At 46.7% G+C, this 16,160-nt stretch overlaps 1 protein-coding gene across 2 annotated transcripts in view; it reads left to right on the forward strand.

The window, feature by feature from the left end:
• LOC117527309 (vesicle-fusing ATPase) overlaps positions 1-16,160 on the forward strand; it is a 151,531-nt gene that overhangs the window by 94,694 nt on the left and 40,677 nt on the right. For both annotated transcript variants that reach the window (XM_034189616.1, XM_034189615.1), the window contains exons 9-11: positions 6,751-6,950; positions 7,117-7,282; positions 9,829-9,903. In XM_034189616.1, coding sequence (XP_034045507.1) covers positions 6,751-6,950; positions 7,117-7,282; positions 9,829-9,903 — 441 coding nt within the window. The remainder of the gene's footprint in view (positions 1-6,750; positions 6,951-7,116; positions 7,283-9,828; positions 9,904-16,160) is intronic.

The raw sequence follows: 16,160 nt of genomic DNA on the forward strand, positions 1-16,160 counted from the left end.
TGGAACACGGGATGGATCCGCAGTGAGGCCGGAAGCTGAAGCCTCACTGCGGCGGGATTGATGACTTTGAGGATTCTGTACGGTCCTATGTATCGGTCCTTTAGTTTCAGGGAGGTTACTTGCAGTGGGATGTCCTTGGTGGACAACCACACTTCCTGCCCGTGAAGATACGTAGGAGCCGGGGTCTGCCGCCGGTCTGCATGGGTCTTCGCCCTCATCCGGGCCTTCAACAAAGCAGAACGGGCGGCACGCCACACCCGACGGCACTTCCGCAGGTGGGCCTGGACCGAGGGCACACCGACCTCTCCCTCAACCACCGGAAACAATGGGGGCTGATACCCCAAACACACCTCAAAAGGGGAGAGGCCGGTGGCTGATGACACTTGACTGTTGTGGGCGTACTCGATCCAGGCCAGATGAGTACTCCAGGCCGCCGGGTGCGCGGCTGTCACACAACGTAGGGTCTGCTCCATCTCCTGATTGGCCCGTTCTGCTTGCCCGTTGGTTTGGGGTGATACCCGGATGAGAGACTGACCGTGGCCCCCAGTTCCCGGCAGAAGCTCCTCCAGACGTGCTAGGAGAACTGGGGACCGCGATCGGAGACGATGTCTGATGGTATCCCATGCAGTCGGACGACGTGGTGGACCAGGAGGTCCGCTGTCTCCTGGGCCGTTGGGAGCTTCGGGAGGGCCACGAAGTGGGCCACCTTGGAGAATCGGTCCACTATCGTGAGGATGACGGTGTTTCCCTGGGACGGCGGGAGGCCCGTGACGAAATCCAGGCCGATGTGAGACCAGGGGCGATGAGGTACGGGCAGGGGCTGTAGCAATCCCGATGTTTTGCGGTGGTCGGCTTTGCCCCTGGCGCAGGTGGTACAGGCCTGGATATAATCCCGGACGTCGGTCTCCAGGGATGCCCACCAGAAGCGCTGCCGGACGACTGCCACGGTTCTTTTCACCCCAGGATGACAGGAGAACTTAGAACCGTGACAGAAGTCCAGGACCGCAGCCCTTGCCTCTGGTGGGACATAGAGTTTATTCTTCGGCCCGGTTCCGGGGTCCGGGTCTCGTGCCAGGGCCTCCCGGATGGTCTTCTCCACGTCCCAGGTGAGGGTGGCCACGATAGTGGACTCCGGGATGATGGGATCCGGGGGATCCGACGACTCCGTTCTGACTTCGTCTTCATGTACCCGGGACAAAGCATCCGATCTCTGGTTTTTGGTCCCGGGACGGTAGGTGATCCAGAAATCAAAACGGCCGAAGAACAGTGACCAGCGGGCTTGCCTGGGATTCAGCCGCTTGGCGGTCCTGATATACTCCAGGTTCCGGTGGTCAGTGAAAACCGTGAATGGCACGGACGTTCCCTCCAACAGATGTCTCCACTCCTCAAGAGCCTCTTTCACCGCAAGGAGTTCTCGATTGCCGACGTCATAGTTCCGTTCGGCCGGGGTCAACCTGCGGGAAAAATAGGCACACGGGTGAAGGACCTTATCGGTCTTTCCGCTCTGGGACAGCACGGCTCCTATCCCTGAGTCCGAGGCGTCCACTTCAACCACTAACTGGCGACTAGGATCGGGCTGCACCAGAACGGGTGCAGACGAGAAGCGCCGTTTCAACTCCTTGAACGCGGCATCGCAACGATCCGACCAGGTGAAGGGAACTTTTGGCGAGGTTAGGGCTGTCAGGGGGCTGACTACCTGACTGTAGCCCTTAATGAACCTCCTGTAGAAATTAGCAAAGCCGAGGAACTGTTGCAGCTTCCTACGGCTTGTGGGTTGGGGCCAGTCTCTCACCGCCGCAACCTTGGCCGGATCGGGAGCGACAGAGTTGGAGGAGATGATGAACCCCAGGAAGGACAAAGAAGTGCGGTGGAACTCACACTTCTCGCCCTTCACAAACAGCCGGTTCTCCAACAACCACTGTAGGACCTGACGTACATGTCGAACATGGGTCTCAGGATCCGGAGAAAAGATGAGTATATCGTCTAGATATACGAAGACGAATCGGTGCAGGAAGTCCCGCAAGACGTCATTAACTAAGGCTTGGAACGTCGCGGGAGCGTTTGTAAGACCGAACGGCATGACCAGGTACTCAAAGTGACCTAAGGGGGTGTTAAATGCCGTCTTCCACTCGTCTCCCTTCCGGATCCGAACCAGGTGATATGCATTCCTAAGATCAAGCTTGGTGAATATCTTGGCTCCATGCAGGGGCGTGAACACCGAATCCAACAAGGGTAAGGGGTATCGGTTACGAACCGTGATTTCGTTCAGCCCCCTGTAATCGATACATGGACGTAGTCCGCCATCCTTTTTCCCTACAAAAAAGAAACCCGCCCCCATCGGGGAGGTGGAATTCCGGATCAACCCGGCAGCCAAAGAGTCCCGGATGTAGGTCTCCATTGATTTGCGCTCAGGTCGTGAGAGGTTGTACAGCCTACTGGACGGGAACTCAACACCTGGAACCAAATCAATGGCACAATCATACGGGCGGTGCGGGGGAAGGGTGAGCGCCAGATCCTTGCTGAACACCTCCGCAAGGTCATGGTACTGCACCGGCACTGTCCCTAGATTGGGCGGGGCTCTGACATCCTCCCTGGCTTGAGAACCGGGAGGAACCGAGGAACCTAAACATACCCGATGGCAGGTTTCGCTCCACTGAACCACTACCCCGGACGGCCAATCGATCCGGGGATTGTGTTTCAACATCCAGGGGAACCCTAAAATCACACGGGAGGTGGTCGGAGTCACAAAAAACTCGATCTCCTCCCGGTGATTCCCCGACACCACCAGGGTTACTGGTGGTGTCTTGTGAGTGATTGGAGGGAGTGGGGAGCCATCTAGTGCCCGTACCTGCACAGGCGAGGTAAGCGCCACCAGAGGGAGCCCCACCTCCCTGGCCCATTTGCTGTCTAGCAAATTCCCTTCTGAGCCCGTGTCCACCAGTGCTGGGGCCTTCAGGGTTAAATCCTCATACAGGATTGCCACTGGGAGACGTGTGGCGATGTGGGTGTGTCCCACGTGAATGTCTTGGCCCACCCCTAGCCCAGTTTCTAGGGGCGGGCGTTGGTGTTTAACCGCTCGGGGCAGTCTCTTGATTGATGCTCTATCGAGCCACAAACAAAACACGCTCCGTGGGCCAGCCTCCTTTGTGTAACTGGTGCCCTAAATGTTGCCCTACTCGTGTCCATAGCTTCGTCAGCAGGGTGGGTTGTAACCGCACGGAGCGCAGGGGCCGTGGAGCGTGGGGAGGGCGAAACGCGGTCGGAACCGGAAGGGAGAGGGACGACGCGTGCCCGGCCACGCCCTTCGTCTCGTTCCCGACGGCGCTCTTCTAACCGATTGTCTAATCGTATGACAAGATCGATGAGCCCATCTAGATCCCGCGGTTCGTCCTTAGCCACCAGGTGCTCCTTGAGGACCATCGACAGTCCGTTTACAAAGGCGGTGCGGAGGGCAGTGCTATTCCAGCCGGACCTCGCAGCCGCGATGCGGAAGTCGACTGCATAGGCAGCTGCGCTCCGGCGCCCCTGTCTCATTGACAGCAGCACGGCTGAAGCGGTCTCTCCTCTATTTGGGTGATCGAACACTGTTCTGAACTCCCTCACAAACCCATCATATGTCTGAAGGAGCCGTGAATTCTGCTCCCAGAGCGCTGTAGCCCAAGCGCGTGCCTCACCACGAAGCAGATTTATCACATAAGCTACTTTGCTAGCGTCGGTCGCGTACATGATGGGACGCTGTGCGAAGACGAGCGAACACTGCATAAGGAAATCCGCGCACGTCTCCACACAGCCTCCGTACGGCTCTGGGGGGCTTATGTATGCTTCAGGGGAAGGAGGGAGGGGTCGTTGAACGACCAGTGGAACGTCACTATTACGCACAGGGTCGACGGGAGGGAGAGCCGCAGCGGCGAGAGCCTCCACCCTGCGGTTCAGGAGGACGTTCTGCTCGGTCATCAAATCCAACCGAGTCGTGAAAGCGGTGAGGATCCGCTGCAACTCACCGATCACCCCTCCTGCGGACGCCTGTGCGCCCTGTTCTTCCATTGGCCGTTCAACAGCCGGTTGACGCCCCTCGGGATCCATGACGCTGGCCGAGATATCCTGTTGTGAAAGTGTAGGAACACGGACCCACAACAGGGGGCGCAAATGAACGGACAATGGATAAAGTCAAATAACAAAGCTTTACTGTTGTGAATACGCACAACAAACACAACAGATTACAATTGTGGTTATAACCAATTCCAATGGTGTCGTGTGGGCAGGCTCGACGATAGGAGACGTCTGTCCGAGTCGAACCGGAACCACCCGATTTTCTCCGCCACCGGACCCCGGGAATACTGGAGCCGCCAAGTCCCGAACTCCCAGGTGGCCACTGCCTCCGCTCGTCGGATCCGGTACTGCTGGCGAGGAACAGAAACAGTCAGATGTGGGTGCGGCTGCACCCAGCAACACGCAGGGTGGAAACACCACCTCCACCTCTAATCAACAACAACACTGTAGTGCAGGAATGCAAGTACTTATCCCAAAATACAGTCTCCTGCTGTTCTTCTCTCTTTCTGTGCAAAGGCAAAAGTTTTCAATGGTTAGAAGACAATTCGTGGGCTGGATACGTTACCTCCTTGGTAGAGCGATATCTCGGCAATGAGGTGGAGATGCCGTCCAGCTGATATACCCTTCCGCTGATGGATGTCAGCTGTTTTGGTTGATGGGTGACAGCTGTCACCTTGGCTGCTCCTGTGAGGCGGCAGCGCCCTCTGGTGCCTGGAGCCCGCACTCCAGGCAGGGCGCCCTCTGGTGGTGGTGGGCCAGCAGTGCCTCCTCTTCAGCGGCCCACACAACAGGTATATTTATGTTATATTTGTCTTTTTTTTTTTTAAGTTATGGTCAAGGGAATGTTTAACCCCTTAACGCCCGAATTTATATAGCTGTATATAAAAAAATGTTTTGTGTGTGTTTTTGCCTTTAAGTAGATGGTAAATAATGTTGAGATTATTAATTTCACTTTTTGCACAAAAACTAGATAGTAATATTGGGTATTCTGGCAATGACTTTATGTTATAATGTTATAATAATAATGATGGTATGTTGCAAATTTGCGACAACAGGCATACAGGTCAGTTTGGTAAGTTACATATTTGAGTCAGAGATTGTAGCATATATGCGACGATGGGCGTTAAGGGGTTAAGCTGAGGAGCATTTTTTTTCCTATGTATTTCCGGTGATAGGTGTGTCAATTACCAATGCGGATCTGGCTATATCTGCTGTGGCGACCCTGAACATGAACCGGGAGCAGCTGAATGAACAAAAAATTTCCAGTGATAGGTAAATGTAGTAATACAGTGCCAAAGTTAATTGATTTTTCAAAATATGTGCATGAAATTCACACTAAATAATAATAACAATAATAATAGTAATAAATAATAATTGATCCAAGTGAAGGAGTTCAAGTAACCTTTGTTTATGAGTGAGGGGACAATGGAGCGTGAGACTGGCCGGAGAATCAGTGCAGCGGGGCGGTGTTGTATTCACTCTACTGTACTGTTGTGACGAAAAATGAGCTGAGCCAAAAGGTGAAGCTCTCGATCTACTGGTCAATTTTTGTTTCCTACTCTCACCTATGGTCATGAGGGTTGGGTCATGACCGCAAGAACTAGATCGCGGGTACAAGTGGCCGAAATTTGTTTCCTTAGGAGGGTGTCTGGTGTCTCCCATAGAGATAAGGTGAGGAGCTCAGAGTAGAGCCGCTGCTCCTTCGCGTTGAAAGCAGCCAGCTGAAGTGGTTCGGGCATCTGGTGAGGATGCCCCCTGGGCGCCGCCCTAGGTAGGAGTTCCAGGCACGTCCATCTGGGAGGAGACCCCAGGGAAGACACAGGACTAGATGTAGAGGTATATCTCCACACTGGCCTGGGAATGCCTCGGGATCCCCCAGTCAGAGGTGGCTAATGTGACCCGTGAAAGGGAAGTTTGGGGGCCCCTACTGGAGCTGTTGTCCCTGCAACCCGATCCCAGATAAGTGTTTGAAGATGAGTGATGAGATGAGAAAATGATAATAATGATTTTACTATAATGATCGTAGCATATGAATGTATATGGCAACCCCCCCCCCACACACACACACACACACACACATACACACACTTTGCTAATAATAAGTTATATAGCAGTTTCAATATAAATACATTTCAGCATGCTTCACAATGCCAGTTTACATATAAACACCACAGGTTGAAAAAACATTTCACAACAAAAAATTAATATCGCAAAACAGACAAACATCAGAACCAAATATAACCACAATTTAAACATAAAATATTCATGTAAAACCAGTTAAAATAAACATTAATTATAAGTTACAGAGGAACGAAGTGTGTAAGATTGGATTTACCGGACTCGAGAACTTGACGTTTTCACCTCCAGTGGCGGGTTAATCTGCACGACTGGAGCACGGTAAGAACAGGTTCCAAATCCTGCTGATTTCTTCTTAACCGCAGGAACACAGAGTAAGTCTGCATCCTGAGAATGCAGGGCATGAAATGGTTGAATAACTTCCACAAGACAAGAAGGTGCACAACCTTTGAGTATTTTGTAGGTCAGCAGCAGAACTTTAAAACCTGCTCTACAACTCACATGCAGCCTTACTCTAACCTTCCTGCTTTTTCCACTATTGAGTCCTTTTCCATTCTTGCTGTCTTTTTGTCCATTCATGTTGTAATGGATCTTCATTCTCTCTCTTTCTTTTTTGTGTTCCAGGTTGTAAGCATGTCAAGGGTATTTTGCTCTTTGGACCTCCAGGTTGCGGAAAAACATTGATGGCCAGGCAGATTGGCAAAATGCTCAATGCTCGAGAACCAAAGGTCGTCAATGGTCCTGAGATCCTCAACAAGTATGTAGGAGAATCTGAGGCCAACATCCGCAAATTGTTTGCAGAAGCAGAGGAGGAGCAGAAGAGGGTACGAGAACACAAGCTGACTATATAAATTAACCAAGTGTGAAGGAGTGGAACCATTTTTTTCCATGTAACATTTAGCGTACAACTCTATCCTTCTGTTTTCCTTCTTTTATATCTGTCCTTTACTGTGCTCCCTTGCTCACTTTTGTAATTCCACCTGTCTCCAGCTGGGGGCAAACAGTGGCCTACATATCATCATTTTTGATGAGCTGGATGCTATTTGTAAGCAGAGGGGAACGGGTGCCAGCAGCACGGGTGTGCACGATACTGTGGTCAACCAGCTGCTGTCCAAGATTGACGGTGTGGAGCAACTTAACAACATCCTGGTTATCGGTGGGTAACAGAGGAGCAAAAGTCCCTGTTTTGTGGCTCTCAACATCTCACTTTTATTGTTCATTATTATGCAGCTCGAATAATTAGATTTTCTGCTTTGGAAGGCAATAGAATTTAAATTTGTTGTTTACTCAAGATTGAAAACAGAATCATGTTTATCGTAATATAAAAGTAAGAAGTGCACAATTAAGTGAGGTAAAAATGAGCTTTGGTTATTAAACAGACATGCAATTTGTTGCTCCTGCTTTGTTTTTTGTTAGCGTTTAGATTGTGGAACTTTATTTCTGCAGTTTATATTCCCGACTTTGCTTTTCTGTTATTACCCAAAATTCATGACCGTAGGTGAGGACAGGAGCGTGAATCTCAGGTATCTGGATTTATGCTCAGGGACAGGGTGAGGTGGCCCCTGGTTGTCTCCCTAGGGAGGTCTTCCAGGCATCTCCAACTGGAGGAGGGCCGGGGGAAGACCCAGGACACGCTGGAGGGATGATAATATGCCAGCAGTCATAGGGCATGAGGCGAGTTACAGCCTGGGCAGGATGCTAGTCTACTGCAGGGCCACACATAGACAGACAAACCCAGTGTCACTCACACCTACGGTCAATGTAAAGCTCCCAGTTCAACTAACCTGCATGTCTTTTGAAGTAGGAGGAAGCCAGAGCACCCAAAGGGAGCCCACACAAACATAAGGAGAACATCCAAACTCCACACAGAATGGACCAGGCATGAAGCGATCTCATGACCTTGCTGTGAGGCAACAGTACTAACCACGAAGCCACCGTGCTGCTCACTATAATATGAATTTGAATTAAATTTATGTATGCAGTGCCAAATCAGAACATAAGCTATGACAAAGTGCTACATACAGGTAAGCAGTGATTCCCAAGGTGTGAGCCATGGTGCCTCTGATGGGCTGCAGAGGTACTGCAGATTGGATGTAAGAGGTCATAAATAAATAAACAAAAATGGCTTTTAATTTTGTAACAAATTTGAAAATTACCCAGAATATTTGTGACAAATTCTAAAATTTAATCAGAACTACTGCTAATAAAACAAGAAGTCAAGAGAATTAAATATGTTTAACAAGACATAATAGTAATAATACAGTACATTTCAATTACATACACACACACATACATACATACACACACACACACATATATATATATATATACAAGGTTGGGAAGGATTACTTTGAAAGAATACATGTTGATTACATGTATGTATGAGGTCTATTAGAAAAATATCCGACTTTATTATTTTTTTCAAAACCATATGGATTTGAATCACGTGTGATTGCGTCAGACAAGCTTGAACCCTCGTGCGCATGTGTGAGTTTTTCCACGCCTGTCGGTTGCGTCATTCGCCTGTGAGCAGGCTTTGAGTGGGGAGTGGTCCAACCCCCTCGTCGTTGTTTCATTGCCAGGAAATGGCGGAATGATTTGGGCTTTTTTTCCATCAGAATTTTTTCAGAAACTGTTAGAGACTGGCAGCTGGAAACCATTAGAAAAATTTATCTGGCTTTTGGTGAAAATGTTACGGGCTTGGTAGAGAATAAGGAGTTTTACTGTTGCTTTAAGGATGGCCCTCAGTGGCTGTGGTGCGCGCCGCGCTCCGAAGCCACCATCGACAGGCTGAGCGACCATTTCATTTCTAAACGGATGGCTGTCTGGATCCGTGACCATCGTGTGCCATTTCTCTGGTTATCACAAGAGATGTACATCAACCATTTTCCGGCAGATTTCACTTTTAACAATAGATTTTGTCATGGAAAGCCGAGCGGAGGCTTCGCGCGTCACGATGGATTTGCTACTGGAGCGAGACAAAACCACCTCCATTTTGGTCTCACAGGACGGCTTTGAGATGGTGTTCAGACAGCTGTCGGTGGTTTTTCCATCGAGTGATTATCCGAGAAATTGTGGATGTGCCTGGACATGCCAGAACATGTCCTGTGAGGCTTCATCACGGCGTTGCTTTGCGCCATGCGGCGCGACGCGTGGAATTCCTCCGCACGTCTGTCTCAGTGTGCCGAAAAAGTGCTGATGTCCACGTCTTTTCACAATTCCTGTGCTAGTCAGACGACGTCCCGGATAAAACACAGTGTCCAGTTTGGAAATGAACAGCACATTCCACTGTTACAGGAGTTTTTGTCATGGAAAGAGGAGCGGAGGCTTTCCGACATGCGTGGAAAAACTCACGCATGCGCACGTGGGTTCAAGCTTGTCTGACGCAATCACACGTGATTCAAATCCATATGGTTTTTGAAAAAATAATAAGGTCGGATATTTTTCTAATAGACCTCGTATGTACATACATTTGGATTACTTGTAATCTGATTACTTTTGGATTACATTTCAAAGTAATCCTACCCAACCTTGTATATATCGTATATATATATATACATATAAAATATGCATGTGTGTGTAATAACAAAATACAAGGTGCAGGCCAAAAGCACAGAGAACACATGGCCTGATAATAAACGATAGCTCTTTGCGCCTGTTGCCAGTTTTGCTGTTATTTTTTCTGTCTTCTGTCCTGCATAGGTATGACCAATAGGCCTGACCTGATTGATGATGCCCTTATGAGGCCTGGCAGATTTGAAGTAAAGATGGAGATTGGTGAGTGTCACAGGATCCTTTCTGTCTTCCTACAATGTCTCTCTATCACTCTGTGTTGGGAAACATCATGACGTGATGTGCTTTTATTTTGTTTGCCAATCTAGAGAGGAAGGTGGAGAATGTGCGATGATGACCTTTTTATGATATTCTTTAACCTTTCATTTTCAGGTTTGTGTCTTGACATTTTGACTTCTACCTCAGTACAGTGAACATAAAAGGAATTTCCTTTGTAAAATTTCTGACATGTCAACATATGTCAGTGATTTGGTAGTAGCATATTGTCAGATTTTGGATGAAGATTCTCGATAACGGTTGTTCAGCTTTCTTGTGAGGTATTTAAACCTACTTAAATTGATAGATCATAGTGTAGGCTGGAAGGACATATAGAATTTGTGTTTGTGAACACAGGTCTAGCCTAAGGCCTTGTCATAAAGGCTACATTTATTTAAGAGTAGCAGGGTTCCAGGGCAATTCCCAGGTGTGAAATTTCATAGACATTTGACAGATTCACAGTCGTAGACATTTATGATTGCTTTGTGTTTGTGTGTGTGTGGTGGTGGGGGGGTGTACATAGAGGGGTTGTGTGTGGGAGGAGTGCTTCTGCAGAGAAACTGTGACAGTTTGAGGATGGCTTAGACCGTAATGCAGAGATACAGGTAGGTTAGATTTCAATGACAGTCTAGATTGCAGTACCCAGGGACGGAGCAGAGGTTGGTACACAGAAGAACAGTTTATTTGACAGCGGTGCCCATGTAGGAGTAGGCAGATGGGTGATACGAGAGGCGGAGTTTGAGGCCAGCACACAGGGTATTATTAGATATGCCAGGCAGCAACATCCAATAATCAAAACTCAGAAAAATACTCAGGCGGCGTGTCCACAATGAGGAATTATTCACAAGAAACACATGAGAATTAGTGGTAACAAAAAGGCTGATAAGCACGGCATGCAAGAGCTAAGTAGAGGACAGGGGTTTAGAAAGACAGTGAACTGATGAACTAAAATGCAACCAGGTGTGAGGGATTAAATGGAAACAGAAAATTCAGAAATTCAGAAATGTTTTATTGCCATATGAGTGAACAAGTTCACAATATTAGGAAATTGCTGCGGTAGTCGGTGCTAACATAAAAGACAAAATTCTGTGCAAAAAAAATAAAATAGAGCAGTAAGACAAATAATATACACTCAACAAAAATATAAACGCAACACTTTTGGTTTTGCTCCCATTTTGTATGAGATGAACTCAAAGATCTAAAACTTTTTCCACATACACAATATCACCATTTCCCTCAAATATTGTTCACAAACCAGTCTAAATCTGTGATAGTAAGCACTTCTCCTTTGCTGAGATAATCCATCCCACCTCACAGGTGTGCCATATCAAGATGCTGATTAGACACCATGATTAGTGCACAGGTGTGCCTTAGACTGCCCACAATAAAAGGCCACTCTGAAAGGTGCAGTTTTATCACACAGCACAATGCCACAGATGTCGCAAGATTCGAGGGAGCGTGCAATTGGCATGCTGACAGCAGGAATGTCAACCAGAGCTGTTGCTCGTGTATTGAATGTTCATTTCTCTACCATAAGCCGTCTCCAAAGGCGTTTCAGAGAATTTGGCAGTACATCCAACCAGCCTCACAACCGCAGACCACGTGTAACCACACCAGCCCAGGACCTCCACATCCAGCATGTTCACCTCCAAGATCGTCTGAGACCAGCCACTCAGACAGCTGCTGAAACAATCGGTTTGCATAACCAAAGAATTTCTGCACAAACTGTCAGAAACCGTCTCAGGGAAGCTCATCTGCATGCTCGTCGTCCTCATCGGGGTCTCGACCTGACTCCAGTTCGTCGTCGTAACCGACTTGAGTGGGCAAATGCTCACATTCGCTGGCGTTTGGCACGTTGATGTTCTCTTCACGGATAAATCCCGGTTCACACTGTCCAGGGCAGATGGCAGACAGCGTGTGTGGCGTCGTGTGGGTGAGCGGTTTTGTGATGTCAATGTTGTGGATCGAGTGGCCCATGGTGGCGGTGGGGTTATGGAATGGGCAGGCGTCTGTTATGGATGAAGAACACAGGTGCATTTTATTGATGGCATTTTGAATGCACAGAGATACCGTGACGAGATCCTGAGTCCCACTGTTGTGCCATACATCCAAGAACATCACCTCATGTTGCAGCAGGATAATGCATGGCCTCATGTTGCAAGGATCTGTACACAATTCTTGGAAGCTGAAAATGTCCCAGTTCTTGCATGGCCGGCATACTCACCGGACATGTCACCCATTGAGCATGTTTGGGATGCTCTGGACCGGCGTATACGACAGCGTGTACCAGTTCCTGCCAATATCCAGCAACTTCGCACAGCCATTGAAGAGGAGTGGACCAACATTCCACAGACCACAACTGACAACCTGATCAACTCTATGCGAAGGAGATGTGTTGCACTGCATGAGGAAAATGGTGGTCACACCAGATACTGACTGGTATCCCCCCCCCCCAATAAAACAAAACTGCACCTTTCAGAGTGGCCTTTTATTGTGGGCAGTCTAAGGCACACCTGTGCACTAATCGTGTCTAATCAGCATCTTGATATGGCACACCTGTGAGGTGGGATGGATTATCTCAGCAAAGGAGAAGTGCTCACTGTCACAGATTTAGACTGGTTTGTGAACAATATTTGAGGGAAATGGTGATATTGTGTATGTGGAAAATGTTTAAGATCTTTGAGTTCATCTCATACAAAATGGGAGCAAAACCAAAAGTGTTGCGTTTATATTTTTGTTGAGTATACATATATACACATGCATACATACACATATATGCATATACACATGCATACATACACATATATGCATATACACATGCATATATATATATATATATATATATATATATATATATATACGTGGTCTATTAGAAAAGAAACCGACCTTTTTATTTTTTTCAAAAACTATATGGATTTGAATCATGTGCGATTACATCAGACAAGCTTGAACTCTCGTGGGCATGCGTGAGTTTTTTCACGCCTGTCGGTTGCGTCATTCGCCTGTGAGCAGGCTTTGAGTGAGGAGTGGTCCACCCCTCCCATCTATTTTTTCATTGTTTAGGAATGGCTCAGAGACTGCCGCTTTGCTTGATCAAAATTTTTTCAGAAACTGTAAGGCACATCTGAGTGGACACCATTCGAGAAATTCAGCTGGTTTTCGGTGAAAATTTTAAGGGCTGATGAGAGATTATGGAGTGTTACTGTCGCTTTAAGGACAACCCGCCTGTTTTGAGCTGAAAACTTCCAAATTTAAGCCTCTGTTGACCCAGGACGTCGTGAGAGAACAGAGAAGTTTCAGAAGAGGTCGGGATCAGCAGTTTATCTGGACATTCCACTGTTAAAGGAGATTCGCGCGTCGGCAGGCAGCCGCTCATGGCCTGGCGCCACAGAGAAACACCTCCGTGTTGAAAACCATTTGTAAAATTGAGGTGGCCTTCGATGGTTTTCAGTCGAGTGAGTATCCGAGAAAATGTTTAACAGCTGGGCATGTTCAAACGTGTCCCGTAACGCTTCCAACGGAGGTGTTTCTCTGTGGCGTGACCGTGACTATCCAGGGTTGGGACCAGGAAGCAGAGTTGTAGTCTTACACACCTCTCTGCAGCTTTTCTCCCCCTGCCATCCCCTCATTACCCCATCCCCGTAGAGACGGTGCCTGCTCCCAGACCACGAATAACCAGCAAAAATCTATTTAAGCATAAAAATTCAAAAAGAAAAAATAATATAGCACCTTCAACTGCACCACAGACTAAAACAGTTAAATGTGGTCTATTAAACATTACATCTCTCTCTTCTAAGTCCCTGTTAGTAAATGATATAATAATTGATCAACATATTGATTTATTCTGCCTTACAGAAACTTGGTTACAGCAGGATGAATATGTTAGTTTAAATGAGTCAACATCCCCGAGTCACACTAACTGCCAGAACGCGCATAGCACGGGCCGCGGCGGAGGATTAGCAGCAATCTTCCACTCCAGCTTATTAATTAATCAAAAACCCAGACAGAGCTTTAATTCATTTGAAAGCTTGACTCTTAGTCTTGTCCATCCAAATTCGAAGTCCCAAAAACCAGTTTTATTTTTTGTTATCTATCGTCCTCCTGGTCGTTACTGTGAGTTACTCTGTGAATTTTCGGACCTTTTGTCTGACTTAGTGCTTACCTCAGATAAGATAATTATAGTGGGTGATTTTAACATCCACATAGATGCTGAGAATGACAGCCTCAACACTGCATTTAATCTATTATTAGATTCAGTTGGCTTCGCTCAAAATGTAAATGAGCCCACCCACCATTTTAACCGCAATTTAGATCTTGTTCTGACATATGGCATAGAAATTTTAACTATTAGAGAAAAAATTACTCATAACCATCCCAAAGACATATCGTTCTCTTTGGCTGCTTCTCTCTCTCTTTCTCTGCGATTGTTCTGTCTGAGTTATTTTCATTAGTTACTTCCTCCAAAACATTAACATGTCAATTAGACCCAATTCCTACCAGGCTGCTCAAGGAAGCCCTACCATTAATTAATGCTTCGATCTTAAATATGATCAATCTATCTTTATTAGTTGGCTATGTACCACAGGCTTTTAAGGTGGCAGTAATTAAACCATTACTTAAAAAGCCATCACTTGACCCAGCTATCTTAGCTAATTATAGGCCAATCTCCAACCTTCCTTTTCTCTCAAAAATTCTTGAAAGGGTAGTTGTAAAACAGCTAACTGATCATCTGCAGAGGAATGGTATATTTGAAGAGTTTCAGTCTGGGTTTAGAATTCATCATAGTACAGAAACAGCATTAGTGAAGGTTACAAATGATCTTCTTATGGCCTCAGACTGGACTCATCTCTGTGCTTGTTCTGTTAGACCTCAGTGCTGCTTTTGATACTGTTGACCATAAAATTTTATTACAGAGATTAGAGCATGCCGTAGGTATTAAAGGCACTGCGCTGCGGTGGTTTGAATCATATTTATCTAATAGATTACAATTTGTTCATGTAAATGGTGAATCTTCTTCACAGAGTAAGGTTAATTATGGAGTTCCACAAGGTTCTGTGCTAGGACCAATTTTATTAACTTTATACATGCTTCCCTTAGGCAGTATTATTAGACGGCATTGCTTAAATTTTCATTGTTACGCAGATGATACCCAGCTTTATCTATCCATGAAGCCAGAGGACACACACCAATTAGCTAAACTGCAGGATTGTCTTACAGACATAAAGACATGGATGACCTCTAATTTCCTGCTTTTAAACTCAGATAAATCCGAAGTTATTGTACTTGGCCCCACAAATCTTAGAAACATGGTGTCTAACCAGATCCTTACTCTGGATGGCATTACCCTCACCTCTAGTAATACTGTGAGAAATCTTGGAGTCATTTTTGATCAGGATATGTCATTCAATGCGCATATTAAACAGATATGTAGGACTGCTTTTTTGAATTTGCGCAATATCTCTAAAATTAGAAAGGTCTTGTCTCAGAGTGATGCTGAAAAACTAATTCATGCATTTATTTCCTCTAGGCTGCACTATTGTAATTCATTATTATCAGGTTGTCCTAAAAGTTCCCTGAAAAACCTTCAGTTAATTCAAAATGCTGCAGCTAGAGTACTGACGGGGACTAGAAGGAGAGAGCATATTTCACCCTTATTGGCTTCTCTTCATTGGCTTCCTGTTAATTCTAGAATAGACTTTAAAATTCTTCTTCTTACTTATAAGGTTTTGAATAATCTTAGGGACCTCATATTACCATATCACCCCAATGGAGCGCTTCGCTCTCAGACTGCAGGCTTACTTGTAGTTCTTAGGGTTTGTAAGAGTAGAATGGGAGGCAGAGCCTTCAGCTTTCAGGCTCCTCACCTGTGGAACCAGCTCCCAATTCGGATCAGGGAGACAGACACCCTCTCTACTTTTAAGATTAGGCTTAAAACTTTCCTTTTTGCTAAAGATTATAGTTAGGGCTGGATCAGGTGACCCTGAACCATCCCTTAGTTTTGCTGCTATACACTTAGACTGCTGGGGGGTTCCCATGATGCACTGAGTGTTTCTTTCTCTTTTTGCTCTGTATGCACCACTCTGCATTTAATCATTAGTGATTGATCTCTGCTCCCCTCCACAGCATGTCTTTTTCCTGGTTCTCTCCCTCAGCCCCAACCAGTCCCAGCAGGAGACTGCCCCTCCCTGAGCCTGGTTCTGCTGGAA

The sequence above is a fragment of the Thalassophryne amazonica genome, chromosome 16, assembly GCF_902500255.1.
Source record: "Thalassophryne amazonica chromosome 16, fThaAma1.1, whole genome shotgun sequence".
NCBI classification, from domain to species: Eukaryota; Metazoa; Chordata; class Actinopteri; order Batrachoidiformes; family Batrachoididae; genus Thalassophryne; species Thalassophryne amazonica.